The sequence below is a fragment of the Mesoplodon bidens genome (assembly GCF_964165515.1).
Source record: "Mesoplodon bidens genome assembly, chromosome: 1".
In the NCBI taxonomy this organism is placed as follows: Eukaryota; Metazoa; Chordata; class Mammalia; order Artiodactyla; family Ziphiidae; genus Mesoplodon; species Mesoplodon bidens.
The window spans coordinates 195485594-195509464 of NC_138176.1; the positions used below are offsets into that span (position 1 = coordinate 195485594).

The 23871-nt window shown below is 38.0% G+C and overlaps 1 protein-coding gene across 2 annotated transcripts; it reads left to right on the forward strand.

Annotated features, from left to right (window-relative positions):
- The first annotated feature begins 343 nt into the window (after window positions 1–343).
- MSMO1 (methylsterol monooxygenase 1) lies at window positions 344–23640 on the forward strand. Of its 2 annotated transcripts, none has more exons than XM_081238387.1 (6): window positions 344–437; window positions 5903–6188; window positions 11697–11845; window positions 12780–12906; window positions 14547–14701; window positions 22683–23640. In XM_081238387.1, exons 2-6 carry the CDS (start codon window positions 5934–5936, stop codon window positions 22876–22878), a joined length of 882 nt encoding a protein of 293 aa, XP_081094513.1. In that variant the 5' UTR covers window positions 344–437; window positions 5903–5933; the 3' UTR covers window positions 22879–23640. The 2 variants fall into 2 exon arrangements, with proteins under 2 accessions (XP_081094513.1, XP_081094514.1); XM_081238388.1 differs by lacking the exon at window positions 344–437 and adding an exon at window positions 1191–1274.
- The last annotated feature ends 231 nt before the right edge of the window (window positions 23641–23871 follow it).

Here is a 23871-nt window from a genome sequence, read left to right on the forward strand (position 1 = left end):
GTCTAAAGTCGGGGTGCACCAGCGAAAGCAGCGACCTGTGAACCCAGCGCGGCGAAAGCACTTTCACAGCCCGCCGAATCGCTGCCTCCCCGACCGCGCAGGATCCTGGGAGTGGGCCGAGGTTGATACGCGACCCCTCACTGTCTCACCTCCGCCCCACCTACCTGGCTGTGCGCTCCCGCCCCCAGGCTCCGCAGCGCCGCTACTGGTCTGACGCCCAGCTCTCACGATCCTCACTCCATACGCTCAGCCAATGGCCGCGGCTCCAGTGCTCCATTCGCGCGAGTCACACGATGCCGGCAGCTGCGCAGACCAATCACAGCGCCCGGAAGGCGGGGCGAGGGCCCTCGCAAGCCAATAACGGCGGGAGGAACCGCCCGAGCGGCTGAGCCTAGCGAAGCTCGGGAGGAGACGGTAGCAGGTACAGCGGTGTGCAGGTGAGCGGCCGGGTTGGAAGAGGGTACGGCCGCTGCGCGCGGATGGAGGCCGGGATGGAGGGCGTGTCGGCGGGTACGGGTGGAAAAGGGTGAAATCCCTCAGTCAGTGTCGGAACCGGGCACGGCCCTCAGCCGTCCGGGACAGTGGTCACAGCCCAGCGTGCCAGTGTGACCAGAGTTGTACAAAAGGAGGGGGCAAGATCTGTTTGTGTGCGCGGCGGGGCGTGCGGTTGGGAAGAGCGTCCAAGGAGGGTACTGAAGCATGAATGGGAGTTGGGCAGAGGACGTACCGGCAAGGGACGCTGTTTCGTGGGCAGAAACGCCCAAGCGGAGGACGGTCAGAGGCCTTCTTGTAGGAATACCGAGGGTGGGGGCGAGAAGGTGAGAGAGGAGGAGAGCCTAGGTCTTTATCTGTGGGGAGGCGCTCCCTGGAACTCTAAGGGTCTGGAGAAGGGGTGGTGAACCCTGTTTGCTGTTTAGATGGATGCCAGCATCCGTGTTCTGGAGGGAGGGTTTAAGAAAGGCACGCTTGGAGGCGCGATCCGGGCACAGCGAAGGGCAGGCACTGCTGGCAGCACTCCGACAGCTAAACTTGAAGGTTTCTAAGGGAATCCACAGATGACTACATTTCTTTTGTCTGAGCCTGTAGCAGGCCTCCAGTCAATCCAGTTGTGCAAGGATGAAAAAAGGAAAAGAAGATCCACTCTTTATTTCCCTTCCCCTTTCCTCTTTAATTCTTATTTTTTGCTTCAGTTGTCAACAGTGTGTCCATCTCCCTCCCTTGAGTCTGGAGAGTAAACTCCTGAATGTTAATTAAAGCAGTTATCTCTAAATTGGGTAAGTGTGTGAAGACTTAACCTGGGCGGCAGAGATAGAGATCTGGAACATTCTGTCCCAGATGGCTAAGTAGGTGGTGGCACCAGTTCACTGCGTGGTACAGGAGGTAGGGAGTGTGTGGGTAGGGTTGCAAGAGGCAGTGGCGGAACACGTTGGACATGTTGACTTTGACGTGCCTCTGAACTGTCTAAATTGGAGATGGCCAGTAGATTTTTGGATAGTCACAACCTGGGGTTTAGGAGAGAGGCCTAGAGAGAGAGATTGTGGATATCAGCATATTGCAACAGGAACAGATTAGCTCACTCCAGGTAATCTAGAATAGTTGGAAGGAGTAAAGAAAGCATCTCTGGGAAACTATTCAGCCTCAATTCTTGAGCCTTCCTTTCTCAAAAGCTGTACCACAGACTTAACTAAATTAGATAGTGCTGTATCCTTTCTCATCTCCTGGTTGAGTCTTTGGAACTGATGTTTCCTCTGTTCAAAACTATCCCCCCCAACCCCATCCCACCCGACTTTACTCTCTTTTAATCTAGTCACCTCCCCTCCATGCTCCAGGCTTGAGTTTAGATGCCTCTTTCTCTAGGATGCCTCTTTCCCTGGGCCTCTCTGTTCTATATTTCCAACCCTTTATTGTTCTTGTCACAGATTTTGTGACAGTTTGGTTACTTCTTTGTATTCCTCACTAGATTTTATGTTTTGAAGTCAGGGGTGAGGGCAGCAGGGAGCACAGTGGCTACACATCGTACCACACATTAAATCCGAGTGAATACATATGAATCCCAAGAACCAAGAAAGGCGGGCATATTTCAAAGTGAGAAGTATCAAATCTTCCAGACTGGCCAGATAAAAAAAACTCAAAAAAATGTTTGTTGGATCTGGGAGCTAGGAGACTTAGTGATTTTACTTAGTAAGAGTAAATTCAGTGCATTGATTAGAATAGGAAACATATTGTAATTGATGGGAAATGTGAAAATGAAGGGAGTCTATATGGAATACTCTTTCAAGGGGCTGGGGTAAACTGGGAATTATTCTCTTACTATAATATTTATGTGCTTTATTATTTCGGATCACAATATAGCATAATGAATGTGAGCACAGGCTCCCTCACGTAACATTTTTGTAATTTGGGAAAGTTACTTAATCTTTCTAAACCTCAGTTTTTCATTTGTAAAATGGGGATAATAAAAGTGCCTACCTTGAAGGTGTGGTAAGGATTAAAGTCTTTAATATAGAGACAGCGTGTAACACTCTTAGAACAGTTAGTGGCCTATAGAAGGTCCTTAGTAATTGTTAGCTTCTTGTAGCTACCATGTCAGGTCCTATGTTAAGTACTTCACGTGCATTATTTCTTGGACTCATGAGAAGAACTATATTGTTATTCCCTATTTTTTCAGCTTTTTTGAGGTACAGTTGACAAATAAAATTGTAAGGTATTTCAAGTGTATGTTGTGGTGATTTGATATACATGTACATCATGAAAAGATTCCCATCATCTAGTTACTACTGTTATTCTTTACATTCTGCAGATAATAAAACTGAGGCTTAGAGAAGTGACTTAACTTGCTCAAGGTCACACAGCTAGTAACTGGTGTTGGTTTAGCATCATCAGATTTGGTAACGACCTCATGAAAAATGAGGATTGGAACAACTTTTATTTTGTAGTTTAGAATATTGAAGACATTTTGGTGTGGATGGGCACCTAGACTGCAAGTACAGTGGGCCCTTGAACAACATGGGGATTGGGGCGCCAAACCCCTGGGCTGTTGAAAATCCACACATAACTTTTGGCTCCTCCAGAACTGAACTACTGATAGCCTACTGTTGACCAAAGCCTTACCAATAACATAAACAGCTGAGAAAAGAAAACGTTAAAAAATTAGGAAGAGAAAATACATTTACAGTACTGTGCTGTATTTATTGATACCGTAAGTTTATGTCTTTTTACAAGATGAATGGTCTGTCAGTACCTACATCAACATTGTCTTATATGATACAAAACACTGTGGATGTTATGAATATTACTAACACCAGACATCAAAAATGAAAAGATAATGTGAAAAAGAAATTCATATTTATTTACATGTATAAGGATCCATGCATTGATAATAAAGAAGCAGCAATATGATTGCTTTGTGGTCACCTCGTGTAGTCGATACTATTGCTTTACAGTAGCTCAGCCTATACACTAATAAATAAATCATTATAAAGTTTTATAGCATAGTATTAGTCGTATTCATAATACAGTATTGGAAACGTTACTTTTTTTAAAAACCACTTCACTGATAATAGGCTGGTTTGCAGTAACACATTAATTTTATATTAAATATCACTCACTTTATGCCTGTGTAAGAATAGTATTTACATATATTTTATGCATTCATGACATACCTAACTTTTATTTTTTTTTGATATTTCTAGGCTATGTGGTTTATCTGTGAATTTTTTCAAATTGTTGCAAATCTCCCCCAATTTTTCCAATATATTTATTTTAAAAAATCTGAGTCTAAGGGGACCTGCACAGTTCAAACCTGTGTTATTGAAGGGTCAGCTGTAGTTGAGTGAGTTGTGTGTGTGAGAATTAACCAGTCAGAGGCTGTATGTTGATCTCTCCCTTGAGACAGAAGTTGGTTGGTCCAAAGAAAAAGAGAAAGGGAACAGTGGCTTGCGGAAGGGGTGATAGAGGTTAGGAAAACTTTTCTCAAGAAAGGAAGACTTGAGTATGTTGGGGTTTTTTTGTTTGGTTTTTTTTTTTTTTCGGTACGCGGGCCTCTGACTGTTGTGGCCTCTCCCGTTGCGGAGCACAGGCTCCAGACGCGCAGGCTCAGCGGCCATGGCTCACGGGCCCAGCCACTCCGCGGCATGTGGGATCTTCACGGACCGGGGCACGAACCTGTGTCCCCCGCATCGGCAGGCGGACTCTCAACCACTGCGCCACCAGGGAAGCCCTTGAGTATGTTTTTAAACTTGACCGGATGAACTCAGTGAAGAGGGAAAGATGAGAAAGAGTAAGTGATGGACAAGTTCTTGATGAGGTAGGATAAGAACACAAGACCAGACAGTCTTAGAGGAGAGGGTGAGTGAGCACAGGCTGTGGCACAATAGTCCCCGTGCTGTAAGTCACTTGAGAATGAGTAGAACAGAGGAATAGGAATGCAAAGTGAATTCAGAGTCCTGAGGAAGCTGGCTAAGCTTCCCGGGATCCTCTATGATAAGAGGTCTATGGGGGAAGGGGGCATTTTAAATACTATTAAGAGTTTCCGAGGCTTAATATATTTGTTTTTAGAGTGGCCCATCATAATTCATAAATTACGGACATCAGTAAACATTTTTAGGAAAGTGACATTCTTCATAAGTTTCTCTGTTTTTTGATTTGGTGACCTATTAAACTTATTTATTAAATACGTAAAACATGCTCATGAAAAAAATTAAAATTGTAAGAAGGTATAAAATGGAAAGTAAAATCTTTCTCCTCTTCATAACCCCCCCAACCATATATACATACGCATTTTCTGTACATTTTCTATGTTTGTGTGTGTGTCTGTCATATGTACATATGCACGAAAGTGCATAAAGTATATAACCTTTTCACAAAAACATAAGTGGGGTTCTTGCTATACATTCTACAACTTGCTGTTTCACAACACTGTATCTTAGACACCTTTCTATGTAGAACATGTAGATCTTCCTCCTTTTATGTGGCTGTGTGTCTTTGGAAGGACCTGATAGAATTTATTTAATTCATTTCTTGTTGATGGACTTAACATTTTGTTTTACTTTTTTCTCTTTCTTTTTGCTATTATGAGCAATGCTTCTTTCAGTCTTAGTGTGCTCATCTTGGTACACTTGAGTGAGAAAATTGCTGGGTCAAAGGTGTATTCATTTTGAGTTGTAATAAATACTGTGAATTTTATAGACTAATCCTCCCATCAACAATGTACAATGGTGCCTGTTTCCCCAAATTGTTACTGGGTATTGGGCATTATGAAACTTAAAGATTTTGTTTTAGGATGCATTTCCTATTTGAGTCAAATTGAACTGCTTATTTGCTTAGTAAGCGTTTGTATTTATTTTTCTGTGAGCCTTCCGTGAATGGTCTTTGTCATTTTTCTGTTGGGTTTTTAGGCTTTTTCTAAAGCACTCATTGTAGCCCTTTGTCATAATTTTTGGAAATATTTTTCCCAGTTTGTCATTTGATCTTTGACTTTATTTATGATTGTCTTTTTATTCCCCATTATAAGTATTTAATCTTTATGAAGTCATGTTTGGCAGACTTTTTCTTTATAGATTCTTTTAGTTTTAAGTGACCCAACTATTGCTCATTGAAATTACAAGTTTTTCCTGGAGACCACACTGAAAAGTCTCTAGAGATGGCTTGAAATTTCTTATCCACTATTGTTCTTTAGATCCTGCTCTTGAAAGTTAACAGGTGACTTTTAAATCATACAGCACAAATGGAGGTGGTGATGACATCCTGTAGACTGGGGTTTTTAATCATGTTTAGTACCTGAGCGATTGGCACTCCTCTAGTAATTTAAAAATCAGAAGCATTTTAAAAACTGTTTTCTTAGAATTTCATTGTTTAGCTTGCTTATTTATATATTTACTTATTTATTTACTTATTTTTGCAGAATTATAAGGCTGTCTGCAGAGATTTGAAAAATGGCAACAAATGAAAGTAGCAGCATCTTTAGTTCAGCATCCTTGGCTGTGGAATATGTAGATTCACTTTTACCTGAGAATCCTCTGCAGGAACCATTTAAAAATGCTTGGAACTATATGTTGAATAATTATACAAAGTTCCAGATTGCAACATGGGGATCCCTCATAGTTCATGAGGTCCTTTATTTCTTGTTCTGTTTACCTGGATTCTTGTTTCAATTTATACCTTACATGAAAAAGTACAAAATTCAAAAGGTGAGTATGATGGACTTGCAATGGAGTATTGTCATTAGTCTTGTTGAATATTTTTAAGGTAAATATAACTCAAAATAGACTAGATCAGGGCTGTCCAATAGACATACAATGAAGCCACATGTGTAATTTTCTAGTAGAATACATTAAAATGTAAAAAGAAATAGGGAAAATAATGTTAGCAATATATTTTATTTAATCCAATAAATCTCAACTGTTGCATTTCAGTAAGTAATCAAAATTTAAAAGTTTTAATGGGATATGTTATATTCTTATTCTTATAATAAGTCTTTGAAATCCAGTGTATATTTTACACTAATTTCAGCCCATCTCAGTTAAGACTAGCTGTATTTAAAATGTTCAATAGCCACATTTCTAGTTGCTACCATATTGGATAGCACAACCCTAGAGCATTTACTGTTAAGGTTTCAAGAATAATTTGTTAAATTGTGCCTTAAGTAGATGTGATGTTTATCTAATTTGGGTTTATAAGTTTTAATTAAAAATTTTTTTTTACTGAGATATAGTTGATATACAGTATATTAGTTTCAGATGTACAACATTGTGATTCAAAATTTTTATACATTATACTCCATTTAAAGTTATTATAAAATATTGACTGTATTCCCTATGCTATACAATATATCCTTGTTACTTATCTATTTTTTACATAGTAGCTTGTACTTCTTAATCGCCTACCTCTCACTCCTTCCCCCTTTCCTCTCCCTGCTGGTAACCACTAATTTGTTCTCTATATCTGTGAGTCTGTTTTGTTATATTTGTTCATTTATTTTGGGGCTTTTTTTCCCACATGTAAGTGATAATATACATATTTGTCTTTCTCTGACTTATTTCACTTTGCATAATACCTTCCAGGTCCATCCATGTTGTTGCATATGGCAAAATTTCATTCTTTTCTATGGCTGAGTAGTATTCCATTGTGTGTGTATGCCACATCTTATTCATCCATTCATCTGTTAATGGACACTTAGATTGCTTCCATATCTTGACCATTGTAAAGAATGCTGCTATGAACGTTATGGGTGTTTTCAAATTAGTGTTTTTATTTTTTTCAGATATATATACCCAGGAGTGGAATTGCTGGATCATATGGTAGTTCTGTTTTTAGTTTTTTGAGGAACCTCCATACTGTTTTCCACAGTGGCTGTACCAATTTAGATTTGCACCAACTGTGTACAACCTCGCCAGCATTTGTTATTTGTAGTCTTTTTGATTATAGCCATTCTGACAGGTGTGAAATGAAATCTAATTGTGGTTTTAATTTACATTTCCTTGATGATTAGTGGTGTTGAGCATCTTTTCATGTGCCATTTGGCCATCTGTATGTCTTCTTTGGAAAAATGTCTGTTCAGGTCTTATGCCCATTTTTTAATCAGTTTTTTTTTTTGATGTTGAATTGTATGAGCTGTTTGTATATTTTGGATATTAACCCCTAATCAGTTGTATCATTTGCAAATATTTTCTCCCATTCAGCAGATTGTCTGTTTTGTCAAAGCTTTCCTTTGCTATCCAGAAAAGCTTTTAAGTTTAATGAGGTCCCATTTGTTTATTTTTGCTTTTGTTTCCTTTGCTTTAGGAGGCAGATCCAAAAAAATATTGTTACAATTTATGTCAGAGTATTCTGCCTATGTTTTCTTCTAGGAGGTTTATGGTGGTTCCATACAAATTTTTAAATTATTTGTCCTACTTCTGTGAAAAATGCCACTGGTGTTTTTTGTTTCTTTGGTTTTTTGGGGGGTTTTTGCAGTATGCAGGCCTCTCACTGTTGTGGCCTCTCCCGTTGCGGAGCACAGGCTCCGGACACACAGGCTCAGTGGCCATGGCTCACAGGCCCAGCCTTTCCGCGGCATGTGGGATCCTCCCGGACTGGGGCACGAACCCATGTCCCCTGCATCGGCAGGCGGACTCTCAACCACTGCGCCACCAGGGAAGCCCACCACTGGTGTTTTGATAGGGATTGCATTGAATCTGTAGATTGCCTTGGGTAGTGTGGTCATCTTAGCAATATTGATTCTTCCAATCTGTGAACACGGTATATCTTTATATCTATTTGTGTCGTTTTCAGTGTCTTTGATCAGTGTCTTACAGTTTTCTGTTCTGTGTATTAATTTTGTATCCAGCAACTTTACCAAATTCATTGATGAGCTCCAGTAGTTTTCTGGTGGCATCTTTAGGATTTTCTATGTATAGTATAGTATCATGTCATCTGCAAACAGTAGCAGTTTTACTTCTTCCTTTCCAATTTAGATTCCTTTTATTTCTTTTTCTTGTCTGATTGCTGTGGCTAGGACTTCCAATACTATGTTGAATAAAAGTGGCAAAAGTGGTCATCCTTGTCTTGTTCCTATCTTAGAGGAAATGTTTTCAGCTTTTCACCATTGAGTATGTTGTTAGCTGTGGGCTTATCATCTGTGGCCTTTATTATGTTGAGATATGTTCCTTCTGTACCCACTTTATGGAGAGGTTTTATCACGCATAAATTTTAAATTAGCTGGAAGGGAAGGCTATGGGGATTCATGAGTATTATTTTGTAGTTCACTCCAGCCCTTGATGTCTCAACTCTTAAATGTATGTTAATATGATAAGACTTTGATCAAGACTGTTAAGGTTTTGTTTTTACCCTAAATATATCATGGTAATTCTGCAGCATTCGTGTCATTCCCCCAAAAATGATGATGCTCCTAGCTTCTAGGTATCGCTTCAGTGTACTAACTGTTTCTTGAGAGCTTGCTATGCATGACAAAGTGTTGAGATATATGCAGTGCCTTTTCTCAGTTATAAACATAGGGAAAATAGTGAACTCTAGTAATGTGTAGACTAATGAGTTTGACACAGTTCCCAGGAAGGAATCTGCACCAGCTTGTTAGAGAAAGAAATGATTTGTTGACACTTGGTAAACCCACGATAGTTTCTAATGCTTACTGTTAACTTTTTTCAAAAAGTCATGCCAAACTCAAACTCAAGGGCACACAGTCTTGGTGGAAAGCAAGCATCTTGGGAGTGTTCACCTAAGGAGACTGGTTTGTACTCATTGAGTCCATGTCGGGTGGCGGTCAATGCACACATCCTCTCCGACCAGTCTCTTCTTTTTGTAGCCTCTCCCAGTGAGTCTCACTTTAAGCAAGTACTAACATTGATTCTCTCTGGGGATAGTGCAGAGGGTCAGCTGCCTGTGGACTCCCAGCCAAAGGAGGGAAGAACAAAGGGTAAAGGGAGAAGGAATTAAAAGGGCTGTGGCCTAAAGGAGAGTATCCTGTTACCGTAAATAAAGGGCACAACATTTCCAGAATACTTCTTATAAAAAGGCCTGCTTTGAAAGGCAGAATTGAGTTTGGATGTCTAAGTTCTCATGCATGTTTGGAATTCTGGCTGCCATGGGTCACCCATTGGTTTATTTATGGGGCTGATTTGTTGTATGGCTGTCCAGGCCAAAGTATCCCTGTCTGTCTTTTGCCCTCTACAGTTGACTCACTGGTCAGAGGTGGTAACTTATTTGGAGGGAGAAAGACCTGTTTCATTCAAGGTTTTATGAAGACTTTAGAATAAAATGTGGCAAAAGAAAGGACAAGAAGTAATCTAGTTTACAGCTAGTTACTGATAAACAGAGATCGAAAGCCTTCAAGTCTGTACTTAGCATGTCTTCCTTGAGTTTCACAACCATTAAGGTCCCTGCTTTGAGATTTTTTGATACTAAAATTAGTTGTGAAGATAATCAGTGCAAGTTTTCACAATATAAGGGGGTTTAAAAACAAGCCAAAAAGTCAGTGTACACAGGTTTACACATTTTAAAGGCAGATACCCTGAAACAGTGAGGGTACAGGAAAAAGCTGCTGGTGGAGCTAACACTGAAGACTCTGCTTTGAAACAGAATAGACAGCTAATGCACATGCTTGCTAGTGGGGAGAATATTCACAGGAATGAGAGAGTAATGAAGTAGACCTTGCAGGATTTTTTTAAGTCTTACATCTTGATAATTCTCTAGGAATTTTCCTCAAGGATTTATACACTAAAAACATTCTTTCTGAAGTCTGTGGGCCTGGTAAACAGTAAAGCATGTGATTTTTTAGTTACAGTTGATTCATTTTTGTGTTAATTTCTGCAGCTACATCAGTATTAGAGTCTAGCCAGGATGTCACAAGTCAGTTAAACATAGTTCTATGGGAAAAAGAGTGCCTTTGTCAGCCCAAGCCAGAATCTTCCATTGATTTTGTCCCCAGTCACAGACTGGAAGTTTGGAGGAGCGGGGTCAGATCATGCTCAGAGTAGAAATAGACAATTATAAGTTATCTCGCCTAATTCCCTCATTTTATTGTTGAGCAGACTGAGACGTGAGCTTCACAGAGCCCCTGAGGTTAGAGCCAGCTCTCCAGACTGATTACCAGTTGAATGCTGTTTCTTTTTTGTCAGGGAAGGTAACTCTCCCAAAGAATTTCAAGAACAACACTGGAACCCTAGATTTTAGTTAGTCCAAGTTCTGCTAATAACTGCCTGTGTGATCCTGGGCAGGGAGGTTGACCTCCGGGCCTCTTCTGAGGTCAGTGGTTTCATCCTTGGGATATTACGGTTCAGTTAAAACACTTGCATTGGTAGGTTTCTGAATTTTTAGGTAAGGACATTTAAAACAAAGCAATAACTATTTATTATCACCATCTTTTTGTAAAACCAAAAGCACTTCTTAACTAACTGCACCCCTTTAAATTGAATACATTTTAGACTTTTATATATGGCTTGCTACGCAAGTCAACCCTGATGAGTTTTTGTGAACGTTTCACTACATTAATCTCACTTCCTCATTTTGACTTTAATCTGTGAACTTCACCTGTGGGCAGCAGCTCTCCGTTCTTTGGGAACCACTGAACACATTTGTTTTCTAAGTTCTTCCAGCTCAGAGAGTTTTTAATTCTGTCAATGTATAAGAACAAAAATGCACTTATTTCTGGGAATGAAAACCGCTGAATGGCTGGCAGTGTTGATTTACCTGTGTAATAAGGCTTCCAGTGCTATGTGTGCAGCTGCCTCGGCAATTGGGAGAACCCAACTGTGATCTTAGCGTAACACATTTCTTCCTCTCTGGCATTCCTGATAAAAGAAGTAAATGATCTGTGGGCAGCAAAGACAAGAGTTATTCATTCTGTAGTGCTTCTTTGGTTTGTAGAGATCATCGGGACCATTATGCCTGGGTTTGTCTATTGACAATTTCTTCACCTATTTAAGGTAGTGATAATATCGATAGTTGTCAAGGTTTTAGAAGTGGGTGCGTGTGTGTGTGTGTGTGTGTGTGTGAGTGAGTGTGTTGTGGCTCCTGGACCTTAGTTACTGTAACACAGCAATTATAATATAGAATTCACATAACATAGGATTAATTAAATAACATAAACTTAAGTCCCCATATAAACATTAGAGAAAAAGCTAGGAATTTATTTCTAGTTTTCAGATGAAACTCCTGATAGCAGAGGCTAATACTAAATATTTTGATTTTTTTCTCCATAGGATAAACCAGAAACGTGGGAAAATCAATGGAAATGTTTTAAAGTACTTCTCTTTAATCACTTTTGTATCCAGCTTCCTTTGATTTGTGGAACCTATTATTTTACAGAGTATTTCAATATTCCTTATGATTGGGAAACAATGCCAAGATGGTATGTAGATGAAGATTTGCTTTTTATACTCAGTCATGGTTTATCATTCAATTAAAATATCCTTAATGTTATTTTCTTTCTTCATTTGGTCAATGTTTGTTTCTTCTAAACTTTGGAAAAAAATAAAATATAGAAAAGTAAACTGTAACAGAGACTTAAAATGTTCCCATTTTTATATGTGTCTATATTTTAGTGTAATATTTTTATTGGAAAGTGAGTTTCTTGCATCAGAAGTTTCCATAGCATCCTTTATATGATTGTATACAGATACACATGCTTATGCCAAGAAAAAATATATTGCATTTTAAGTCTAAAATGAAAGAAAAAAATGAGAGAGTAGTTTGTGAAGTTTATAAAAATTGTGTCCATACAGACACAAATATATATTATCTGAGCATAAATATTTGTGTTCAAATAATATTTGTATTCAACTGTCTGTTCTGACTTAACCTGAATACAGATGTACAGTATATAGATATGTGCTTTTCCTATTACTGTATATTCAACATATAAAAGAATTTCTGTGTATGTGTTCATAAAATATATTTTGCCCATTGCACTTATGTGCTTCTCTTTGTCAGGAAAAAAACGATGATTTTACTATTATTAATCTTAATTCAAGTCCCTTATCAATGTTACTCTTTTCCTAGAACTTTTGAGTTTTGTTTCTTAACTCTGATTTTATACCTGTGACTGTTTTTTAAGCGAATTAGAATTGGTATGGTGGTCAGCTTCTTTAACCCTTCTTCAGGTGGTATCATATAGCTAGCTTGCATCTATATGTATTGTTTTGAGAATTTGTTGATCAATAAAACCAGTTAGGTCAAGCTGGTATTTGGTTTTATGCAGTGTCTCCAGCAGTGATCCCAGGTAAAAGTCTAGATTGTTTAAGTAAAAGTTATTTAATCCTCATTACAGTATTTTCATCTTAAAGGTACATGCTTTTGGCAAGATGCTTGGGCTGTGCAGTGATTGAGGATACCTGGCACTATTTCCTGCATAGGCTCTTACACCACAAAAGAATATATAAGCATATTCATAAAATTCATCATGAGTTTCAGGTATGTTAGAACTATATTTAATACATTTTCTTCTATTAGAGGCAAAAATGTCATTTAAAAAAAAATCTCCTGGACTTTAAAAAAAAATGTCAGTGATGTTTTTATTTCTTTTTCCTTTGGCATGATTGTTAAGAATATAATACACACACACCTAAACACAAAGGGAGTTCTACAGATTTTCTTTAATATCTTAATTTCATGGTAAATTGAGACCTGAAAGAAAAATGTTACGTGAAATCGTTCATTTTTGTCTTTGGGTCCAGAGCACTATCCTCACACAGTTGGGTACCTGGCAGTTTGATAGAGGCCTCTAGTGCTGTTAAGGTCATTTAAGTGGGACCCCAAAACAACAAACCTTGAATCGTTAAATTCCTAAAACAATTTCCAAGTTAGTTTTAACACATTTCCACATCATTGCTAACTCCTTCCCACAAAACAGTGATTTTTATCAGAACTGCTTTGAAGTTAGCTTTGTCAAATTTGTTATTTTGGTATGTTCTGCATTGATCCTAATTACATGATATGATAAACCAAACATCCCTTTCTTGGCAGAACAAATTCAGGTGCATAAACCAAAATTAGAATTCAAGTCAATTGTTTAATGCCTTTATCTCAAACCATCAAAGACAGTTATTAAAATAGATTGTTTTAAGGACATCCCTAGACCTTTTAATGTTTGGTAAGAACAAAAAAACATTTTTATTGAGAATTACTGTTAATGTTTATATATGTAGGGCTAGATACATAGTTGATCCTCAGTATCCATGGGTTCTGAATTCATGAATTCAACCAACCGAGGATTGAAAATATTTGGGAAAAAAATTCCAGAAAGTTCCAAAGGCAAAACTTGAATTTGCCTCTAGTGGACAACTATTTACATAACATTTAAATTGTATTTACAACAATTACACAGCATTTACATTGTATTAGGTATTATAAATAATCTATAGATGATTTAAAGTATATGGGAGGATGTGCATAGGTTATATGCAAATAGTGCACCATTTTATATAAGGGACTTGAGCATCCTTGGAGTTTGGTATCCACGGGGGTCCTGGAACCAATCCCCCTGGGATACCTAGGGATGACTGTACTATCATAACATATAGAAGAGATATAATTTTATAAAACGATATACATAAATAAATTAGAATATATATATTAGGGTTCTCCAAAGAAACAAAATCAATAGGAGATACACACACACACACACACACACACACACAGATTTATTTTAAGGAACTGGTTCATGCCCTTGTGGGGGCTGGTGAATCTGAAATCTGTAGGGCAGCTCACAGGTTGGAAACGCAGGTGAGAGTTGATGTTGCAGGCCTGGATCTCAATTCCTTAGGGTAGCAGGCTGGAAACCAGGCAGGGTTTCTGTATTGTAGTCTTGAGAATTCCTTCTTTCTTGGGAAGCCTCAGTCTATGCTTTTAAGGCCTTCATCTGATTGGATGAAGCTCACCTGGGTTATGGAGGGTCCTCTTCTTTACTCATGGTCTACTGACTTAACTGTTAATCACATCTAAAAAAGACCTTCACACCAGCATCTAGACTGGTGTTTGACCAAGCAGCTGGGCACCATGGCCTAGATAAGTTGACACATAAAATTAACCATCACAATTCTTACTTATTTTAGGCTCCATTTGGAATGGAAGCTGAATATGCACATCCTCTGGAAACCTTAATTCTTGGAACTGGATTTTTCATTGGAATCATGCTTTTATGTGATCATGTTATTCTTCTTTGGGCCTGGGTAACCATTCGTTTGTTAGAAACTGTTGATGTCCATAGGTAAGCTATCGTTTCTGTTCAGGTAAAAGTATCATAAAATATCCTTTTTTCATGGTCATAGATTATCTTTATTTCTGTTTTTTTTTAATTGAAATGTAACTGACATTTAACATTGTGTTTTAGGTGTGCAACATAATGGTTTGATATATGTATATATTGCAAAATGCTCACCACACTGTTCATCTCTACACAGTTACAAATTCGAGAACTCTTAAGATCTACTCTCTTAGCAACTTTCAGATTCACAGGATTGTTGATTTCAGCCTCCATGCTGTACATTACATGTCCAAGACTTATTCATCTTATAACTGGAAGTTCATACCTTTTGACACCTTCACCCATTTCATGCACCGTAATCATTGTCATAGGTTATCTTTTTTCCTAAGTAGAGTAATAGGAGAAGTTAACCTTGTTAATGTTACTATTTTTAATAAACAGGACAACATAATCATTGGATAAAAGTTCAAATAATAATTTTTGGGGTTTTTTTACGTTCCTATCTATGGCTGTTGTCATTTTTATGGTGAGAGTATATTCATGTATCATTTGAGAAAATGAAGTAAAATTTTGATAAGTGCTGCAGAACTGCCCTCCAAAAGGGCCCCTCTCTACACGCCCAACAGGAACCTGTAAGAATGCTTTCCCTGCACCCAACACCCTTTGCAAACTGGACATTACAGCCTTGTTAATCTTGGTCAGTAGGAGGGCAGAGAGCCTTCAGGGTTATACACTGCATTCCCCAGGGGCTGGTGAGGCTGCATGGCTGTCTTTGTGCTGGGTTCTTTTTTTTTTTTCCAATCTCCTGATTCATCCCACCACCACCACCCCACCCCGCCTGCTTGGTGTCTACGTTTGTCCTCTACATCTGCGTCTCTATTTCTGCCTTGCAAACCTGGTTCATCTGTACCATTTTTCTACATTCCACATATATGCGTTAATATACAATGTTTGTTTTTCTCTTTCTAACTTACTTCACTCTGTATGACAGTCTCGAAGTCCATCCACGTCTCTGCAAAGGACCCAATTTCATTCCTTCTTATGGCTGAGTAGTATTCCACTGTATATATGTACCACATCTTCTTTATCCATTCATCTGTCGATGGACATTTAGGTTGTTTCCATGACCTGGCTATTGTAAACAGTGCTGCACTGAACATTGGGGTGCATGTGTCTTTTTGAATTATGGTTTTCTCTGGGTATATGCCCAGTAGTGGGGTTGCTGGGTCATATGGTAATTCTATTTTTAGTTTCTTAAGGAACTCCATACTGTTCTCCATAGTGGCTATATCAGTTTACATTCCCACCAACAGTGCAAGAGGGTTCCCTTTTCTCCACACCCTCTCCAGCATTTGTTGTTTGTAGATTTTCTGACGGTGCCCATTCTAACTGGTGTGAGGTAGTTTTGTAGTTTTGATTTGCATTTCTCTAATAATTAGTGATGTTGAGCAGCTTTTCATGTGCTTCTTGGCCATCTGTATGTCTTCTTTGGAGAAATGTCTGTTTACGTCTTCTGCCCATTTTTGGATTGGGTTGTTTGTTTTTTTTAATATTGAGCTGCATGAACTGTTTATATATTTTGGAGATTAATCCTTTGTCCGTTGATTTGTTTGCAAATATTTTCTCCCATTCTGAGGGTTGTCCTTTCGTCTTGCTTATAGTTTCCTTTCCTGTGCAAAAGCTTTTAAGTTTCATTAGGCCCCATTTGTTTATTTTTGTTTTTATTTCCATTACTCTAGGAGGTGGATCAAAAAAGATTTTGCTGTGATTTATGTCAGAGAGTGTTCTTCCTATGTTTTCCTCTAAGAGTTTTATAGTGTCCTGTCTTAACATTAGGTCTTTAATCCGTATTGAGTTTATTTTTGTGTATTATTGTTGGGGAGCATTCTAATTTCATTCTTTTACATGTAGCTGTCCAGTTTTCCCAGCACCACTTATTGAAGAGACTGTCTTTTCTCCATTGTATATCTTTGCCTCCTTTGTCATAGATTAGTTGACCATATGTGCGTGGGTTTATCTCTGGGCTTTCTATCCTGTTCCATTGATCTATATCTCTGTTTTTGTGCCAGTACCGTATTGTCTTGAATCCTATAGCTTTGTAGTATGGACTGAAGTCAGGGAGTCTGATTCCCCCAGCTCTGTTTTCTCCCTTTAGGATGCTTTGGCAATTTGGGGTCTTTTGTGTCTCCATACAAATTTAAAGATTTTTTGTTCTAGTTCTATAAAAAATGCCATTGTTAATTTGATAGGGATTGCACTGAATCTGTAGATTGCTTTGGGTAGTATAGTCATTTTCACAATATTGATTCTTCCCATCCAAGAACATGGTATATCTCTCCATCTGTTTGTGTCATCTTTGATTTCTTTCATCAGTGTCTTATAGTTTTCTGAGTACAGGTCTTTTACCTCCTTAGGTAGGTTTATTCCTAGGTATTTTATTCTTTTTGCTGCAATGGTGAATGGGATTGTTTCCTTAATTTCTCTTTCTGATCTTTCATTGTTAGTGTATAGGAATGTAAGAGATTTATGTGCATTAATTTTGTATCCTGCTACTTTACCAAATTCATTGGTTAGCCCTAGTAGTTTTCTGGTGGCATCTTTAGGATTCTCTGTGTATAGTATCATGTCATCTGCGAACAGTGACAGTTTTACTTCTCTTTTGCAATTTGTATTCCTTTTATTTCTTTTTCTTCTCTGAGTGCCATAGCTAGGACTTCCAAAGCTATGTTGAATAACAGTGGTGAGAGTGGACATCCTTGTCTTGTTCCTGATCTTAGAGGAAATGCTTTCAGTTTTTCACCATTGAGAATGGTGTTTGCTGTGGGTCTGTCATATATGGCCTTTACTATGTTGAGGTAGGTTCCCTCTGTGCCCACTTTCTCGAGAGTTTTTATCATAAATGGTTGTTGAATTTTGTCAAAAGCTTTTTCTGCATCTCTTGAGATGCTCATATGATATTTATTCTTCAATTTGTTAATATGGTGTATCACTCTGATTGATTTGTGTATATTGAAGAATCCTTGCATCCCTGGGATAAATCCTTTTAGCCCAGGATAAGAGGATTTTATCCTTTGATCTGTCCATTGGTGTAAATGAGCTGTTAAAGTCCCCCACTATTATTGCATTACTGTTGATTTCTTCTTTTATAGCTGTTAACATTTGCCTTATGTATGATCCTTTTAATGTGTTGTTGGATTCTGTTTGCTAGTATTTTGTTGAGGATTTTTGCATCTATATTATCAGTGATATTGCTCTGTAATTTTCTGTTTTTGTAGTATCTTTGTCTGGTTTTGGTATCAGGGTGATGGTGGCCTCATAGCATGCATTTGGGAGTGTTCCTTCCTCTGCAGTGTTTTGGAAGAGTTTGAGAAGGATGGGTGTTAGCTCTTCTCTAAATGTTTGATAGAATTCACCCGTGAAGCCATCTGGTCCTGGATTTCTGTTTGTTGGAAAATTTTTAATCACAGTTTCAATTTCATTACTTGTGATTGGTCTGTTCATATTTTCTATTTCTTCCTGGTTCATTCTTGGAAGGTTTTACCTTTCTAAGAATTTGTCCATTTCTTGCAGGTTGTCCATTTTATTGGCATAGAATTGCTTGTAGTAGTCTCTTGTGATGCTTTGTACTTCTGCAGTGTCTGTTGTAACTTCTCCTTTTTCATTTGTAATTTTATTGATTTGAGTCCTCTCCTTCTTATTCTTGATGAGTCTGGCTAAAAGTTTATCAATTTTGTTTATGTTCTCAAAGAACCAGCTTTTACTTTTATTGATCTTTGCTATTGTTTTCTTTGTTTCTATTTCATTTATTTCTGCTCTGATCTTTATGATTTCTTTCCATCTACTAACTTTGGGTTTTGTTTGTTCTTCTTTCTCTAGTTCCTTTAGGTGTAAGTTTAGATTGTTTATTTGGGATTTTTCTTGTTTCTTGAGGTAGGATTGTATAGCTATAAACTTCCCTCTTAGAACAGATTTTGCTGCATCCCATAGGTTTTGGGCCGTCATGTTTTTATTGTCACTTGTTTATAGGTATTTTTTGATTTTCTCTTTGATTTCCTCAGTGATCTCTTGGTTATTTAGTAACATATTGTTTAGCCTCCATGTGTTTGTGTTTTTTACATTTTTTTTCCTTGTAATTGATTTCTAATCTCATAGTGTTGTTGTCAGAAAACATGCTTGATATGATTTTGGTTTTCTTAAATTTACTGAGGCTTGATTTGTGACCCAAGGTGTGATCTATCCTGGAGAATGTTATGTGTGCACTTGAACAAAGTGTAATCTGCTCTTTTCAAGTGGAATGGCCTATAAATATCAATTAAATATCTCTGGTCTATTGTGTCATTTAAAGCTTCTGTTTCCTTATTAATTTTCTGTCTGGATGATCTGTCCATTGGTGTAAGTGAGTTGTTAAAGTCCCCCACCATTATTGCGTTACTGTCGACTTCCTCTTTTATAGCTGTTAGCATTTGCCTTATGTATTGAGGTGCTCCTATGTGGGATGCTTATATATTTATAATTGTTATCTCTTCTTCTTGGATTGATCCCTTGATATTATGTAGTGTCCTTCCTTGTCTCTCTTAACATTCTTTATTTTAAAGTCTACTTTATCTGATATGAGTATTGCTACTCCAGCTTTCTTATGATTTCCATTTGCATGGAATATCTTTTTCCATCCCCTCACTTTCAGTCTGTATGTGTCCCTAGGTCTTGTAGACAGCATATATATGTGTCTTGTTTTTGTATCCATTCAGTGAGCCTGTGTCTTTTGGTTGGAGCATTTAATCCATTCATATTTAAGGTAATTCTCAGTATTTATGTTCCTATTACCATTTTCTTAATTGTTTGGGCATTGTTTTTGTAGGTCGCTTTCTTCTCTCGTGTTTCCCACTTAGAGAAATTCCTTTAGCATTTGCTGTAGAGCTGGTTTGGTGGTGCTGAATTCTCTTAGCTTTTGCTTGTGTGTAAAGCTTTTGATTTCTCTGTTGAATCTGAACGAGATCTTTGCCGGGTAGAGTAACCTTGGACGTAGGTTCTTCCCCTTCATCATTTTAACTATATCATGCCACTCCCTTCTGGCTTGTAGAGTTTCTGCAGAGAAATCAGCTGTTAACCTTATGGGGATTCCCTTGTATGTTATTTGTCGTTTTTCCCTTGTTGCTTTTAATAATTTTTCTTTTTCTTTAATTTTTGTCAATTTGATTACTGTGTGTCTCGGCATGTTTCTCCTTGGCTTTATCCTGCCCGGGGCTCTCTGTGCTTCCTGGACTTGGGTGGCTATTTCCTTTCCCATGTTAGGGAAGTTTTCGACTGTAATCTCTTCAGATATCTTCTTGGGTCGTTTCTCTCTCTCTTCTCCTTCTGGGATCCCTATAATTCAAATGTTGGTGCATTTAAGGTTGTCCCAGAGGTCTCTTAGGCTGTCTTCATTTCTTTTTGGTCTTTATTCTGTTTCATGGCAGTGAATTCCACCATTCTACCTTCCAGGTCACTTGTCCATTCTTCTGCCTCAGTTATTCTGCTGTTGATTCCTTCTAGTGTATTTTTCATTTCAGTTATTGTATTATTCATCTCTGTTTGTTCTTTTATTCTTCTAGGTCTTTGTTAAACATTTCTTGCCTCTTCTTGATCTTTGCCTCCATTCTTTTTCCGAGGTCCTGGATCATCTTGACTATCATTATTCTGAATTCTTTTTCTGGAAGGTTGCCTATCTCCACTTCATTTAGTTGTTTTTCTGGGGTTTTATCTTGTTCCCTTCATCTGGTACATAGTCCTCTGCCTTTTCATTTTGTCTGTCTTTCTGTGAATGTGGTTTTCATCCCACAGGCTGCAGGATAGTAGTTCTTCTTGCTTCTGCTCTGTGCCCTCTGGTGGCTGAGGCTATCTAAGAGGCTTGTGCAAGCTTCCTGATGGGAGGGACTGGTGGTGGGTAGAGGTGGGTGTTGCTCTGGTGGGCAGAGCTCACTAAAACTTTAATCCATTTGTCTGCTGATGGGTGGGGCCGAGTTCCCTGCCTGTTGGTTGTTTGGCCTGAGGCAGCACTGGAGCCTAGAGGCTCTTTGGTGGGGCTAATGGCAGACTCTGGGAGGGCTCACACCAAGGAGTGCCTCCCAGAACTTCTGCTGCCAATGTCCTTGTCCCCACAGTGAGCCACAGGCACCCTCCGCCTCTGCAGGATACCCTCCAACACTAGCAGGTACAGCTAGTTCAGTCTCCTATGGGGTCAGTGCTCCTTCCCCCTGGGTCCTGATGCACACACTACTTTGTGTGTGTCCTCCACGAGTGGAGTCTCTGTTTCCCACAGTCCAGTCAAAGTCCCACAGTCAAATCTTGCTAGCCTTCAAAGTCTGAATCTGGGACTTTCTCCTCCCATCGCTGGACCCCCAGGTTGGGAAGCCTGATGTGGGGCTCGGAACCTTCACTCCAGTGGGTGTACTTCTATGGTATAAGTGTTCTCCAGTTTGTGAGTCACCCACCCAGCGGTTATGGGTTTTGATTTTATTGTGATTGCGCCCCTCCTGCTGTCTCATTGCGGCTTCTCCTTTGTCTTTGGATGTCGGGTACCTTTTTGGTGAGTTCCAGTGTCTTCCTGTCGATGATTGTTCAGCAGTTGGTTGTAATTACAGTGCTCTCGCAAGAGGGAGTGAGCACATGTCCTTCTACTCCACCTATCTTTGTGCTTGTTGACCAACAGTAATTTTTTCTTTGAATTACCATTTTATATCATTTGCCAGTTTTTCTGTTAAGGCTATACGTTTTATAACCTATTGGTTCATGTGTAAGCTTTGTTTGTTACCTATGTTGTAAATATTTTTTCTCCATCTGTCATTTGAATTTTAACTCTTGATGGTTTTTTTCAGTTGTGAAGTTTTAAATTTTTATGTAGTAAAATCTATCGGGTTTTTTTTAATGGCTTTTGGATTTCATGCCTTGTAGAGTCTTCCTGAAACATTGTTCAAATGAAAATATTCTTGTTGTTTTCTTAAAAATTTGGTTAAATACTGTAATTCAGGAGCAGCAATTACTTTGTCCTTCTGTAATGAACCTAAACCTAACTCTTACTTGAAAAAAATATTGAAACATCCACAGAATGGATTCACTGAATAAAACATTTGTGTACTCCACTGCCCAGCACTGATGAAACTGCTTATGATATGTTCATATTTCACATGCTTCCTTTCTGTTGATTGGAAGGCATTTTTTGGTAAATTATTTCTATTAAATGCCTTTTCAAATTCCTAATATCCTAATTTTTCATGATTTAAAAATGATTATATATTTATTGCATTTTTATTGGGGAATTTTCATCTGTGAAAGCAGAATATGAAATTCTAGGAATTGTTTCTGAGTCACTAAAGTAGCAAAATTAATGCTTCTAAGTCTTAGGCAGAAAAGTGGTAGATGGTGTCTCCTTCGATCTTTCCTTCCATTGCTCTTTTCTCCTTCCTTCCCCCTTCAGACTCCTCAAGGGAGGGAAGGATTGGGGTGATTCAGACTGGTATAATTGTAGATATCAGATTTTAGACTTGTAGTTAGAAATAAAGGTGGGTTCTCTAAAAGAAGTTGCAAAACAGTAATCCTCAGGTGTAACCTTTGTAATGCTTGGTACTGATTTCATATAACTTTCCCTAAAAAAAATATGTAGTATTATGGGTGTTACAAACTATGGTGAGAAAGTGCTCTAAAACAGAAAATTAAAAAAGTCAAAATCTATGTCTAAAGATTCATTACTATAACCCCTCTTTCATCCCCTGATGTGTAATATTAATGTCTATTAATTGTTCAAGTTTTTAAAAAATCTCTTAAAGTGGTTTCTAGAATATGCACCGTTTGCTGTGAGTTTTTGTCTTTTGTAAACATGTCAGAAATAAGTGACTTAGGTAAAGTGGAATGTTATTTGAATGGTTAACAAGCATATTACTATCAATGAAAATGTCGATTATTTAAGGTGTATTTACTCTCTTAATACTCTTTATCATTTTTATTTCAGTGGTTATGACATTCCTCTCAACCCTTTAAATCTCATTCCTTTCTATGCTGGTTCTCGGCATCACGATTTCCACCACATGAACTTCATTGGAAACTATGCTTCGACATTTACATGGTGGGATAGACTTTTTGGAACAGACTCTCAATTTACTGCCTACACTGAGAGAATGAAGAAGGTTGAGAAAAAGACTGAATAAACATCTCACATAAACCTTCCTGCAGATACACATTTCCTGAATTGAAGCTAGTAGCTAACATTGCTTCTGGGGAGTGGAAATAAACATGTGTCTTGGTTGCTAAGTGATAAAAAGAACATTAACAACTTTTAATTATCTTCCTAGTGGGAACTTTTATATGTTTAAGTACAGTTTCCCTGAGGAAGCTTTAAAGGCCATGTTGCTAACTTTACAAAAAGGATTTAAGTAATGGAAGGAATATTAATGTATATCTTTTCCCCAAGTTGTACCATAGGCCTGAAGCTGAAATTGGTCTTCAAACCTTTTAAATATATAGTGGCCATTTCAAGAACTCTTAGTAGTACTGAACTTTAAACACTCTTTTGGAATTTGCTTAAAGATCAAATGCCATGGGTTGAACCACACCAATCTGTATAGTGTGAGTGAATGCTAACTCTGAAATAGCCAGCACGGGGAATTTCTGCTCTTATCTGGAGCTGACCAGTTTGGGGTGATTCTCTTTCTTCGAGAAGTCCTTTTTGACTGCAATGTACTACTCATCTATAAATTAAGGCATTTCTGAATTGATGAAAGACTATTTTAGTCTAAAGGTTTTCAGGTTACTTGAATTTTTTAAACATTGAGCTTTATTTCTGCTATTTACCCTTTCTTTTTTGTATATCAAGTTTTCATTATACTTAAAGCTGTATCTTGAAACTTTGTGTACTGACTTGCTGTATTTGCACTTGGAGCTATTGAAATAAATGTGATTTTGTTTGATTATTTGGTTTCCAATTTTGAACATCATTTGTCACCTTTTATTCTTATCAGGAAAAGTACAGAAATCACTAAATTATTAAATTTTGTCATAAAAGGAATAGTTTTTATCTTTTTAAGTACTTCATTTGCTAAACTTTTGGCAGTTTCAACATGTATTTATCAGGCTACCTACTGTGGGAAATTCTGTTGACCTAATAACATGGAGGATATCGAAGCAGCTCTTTTCTCCACTTA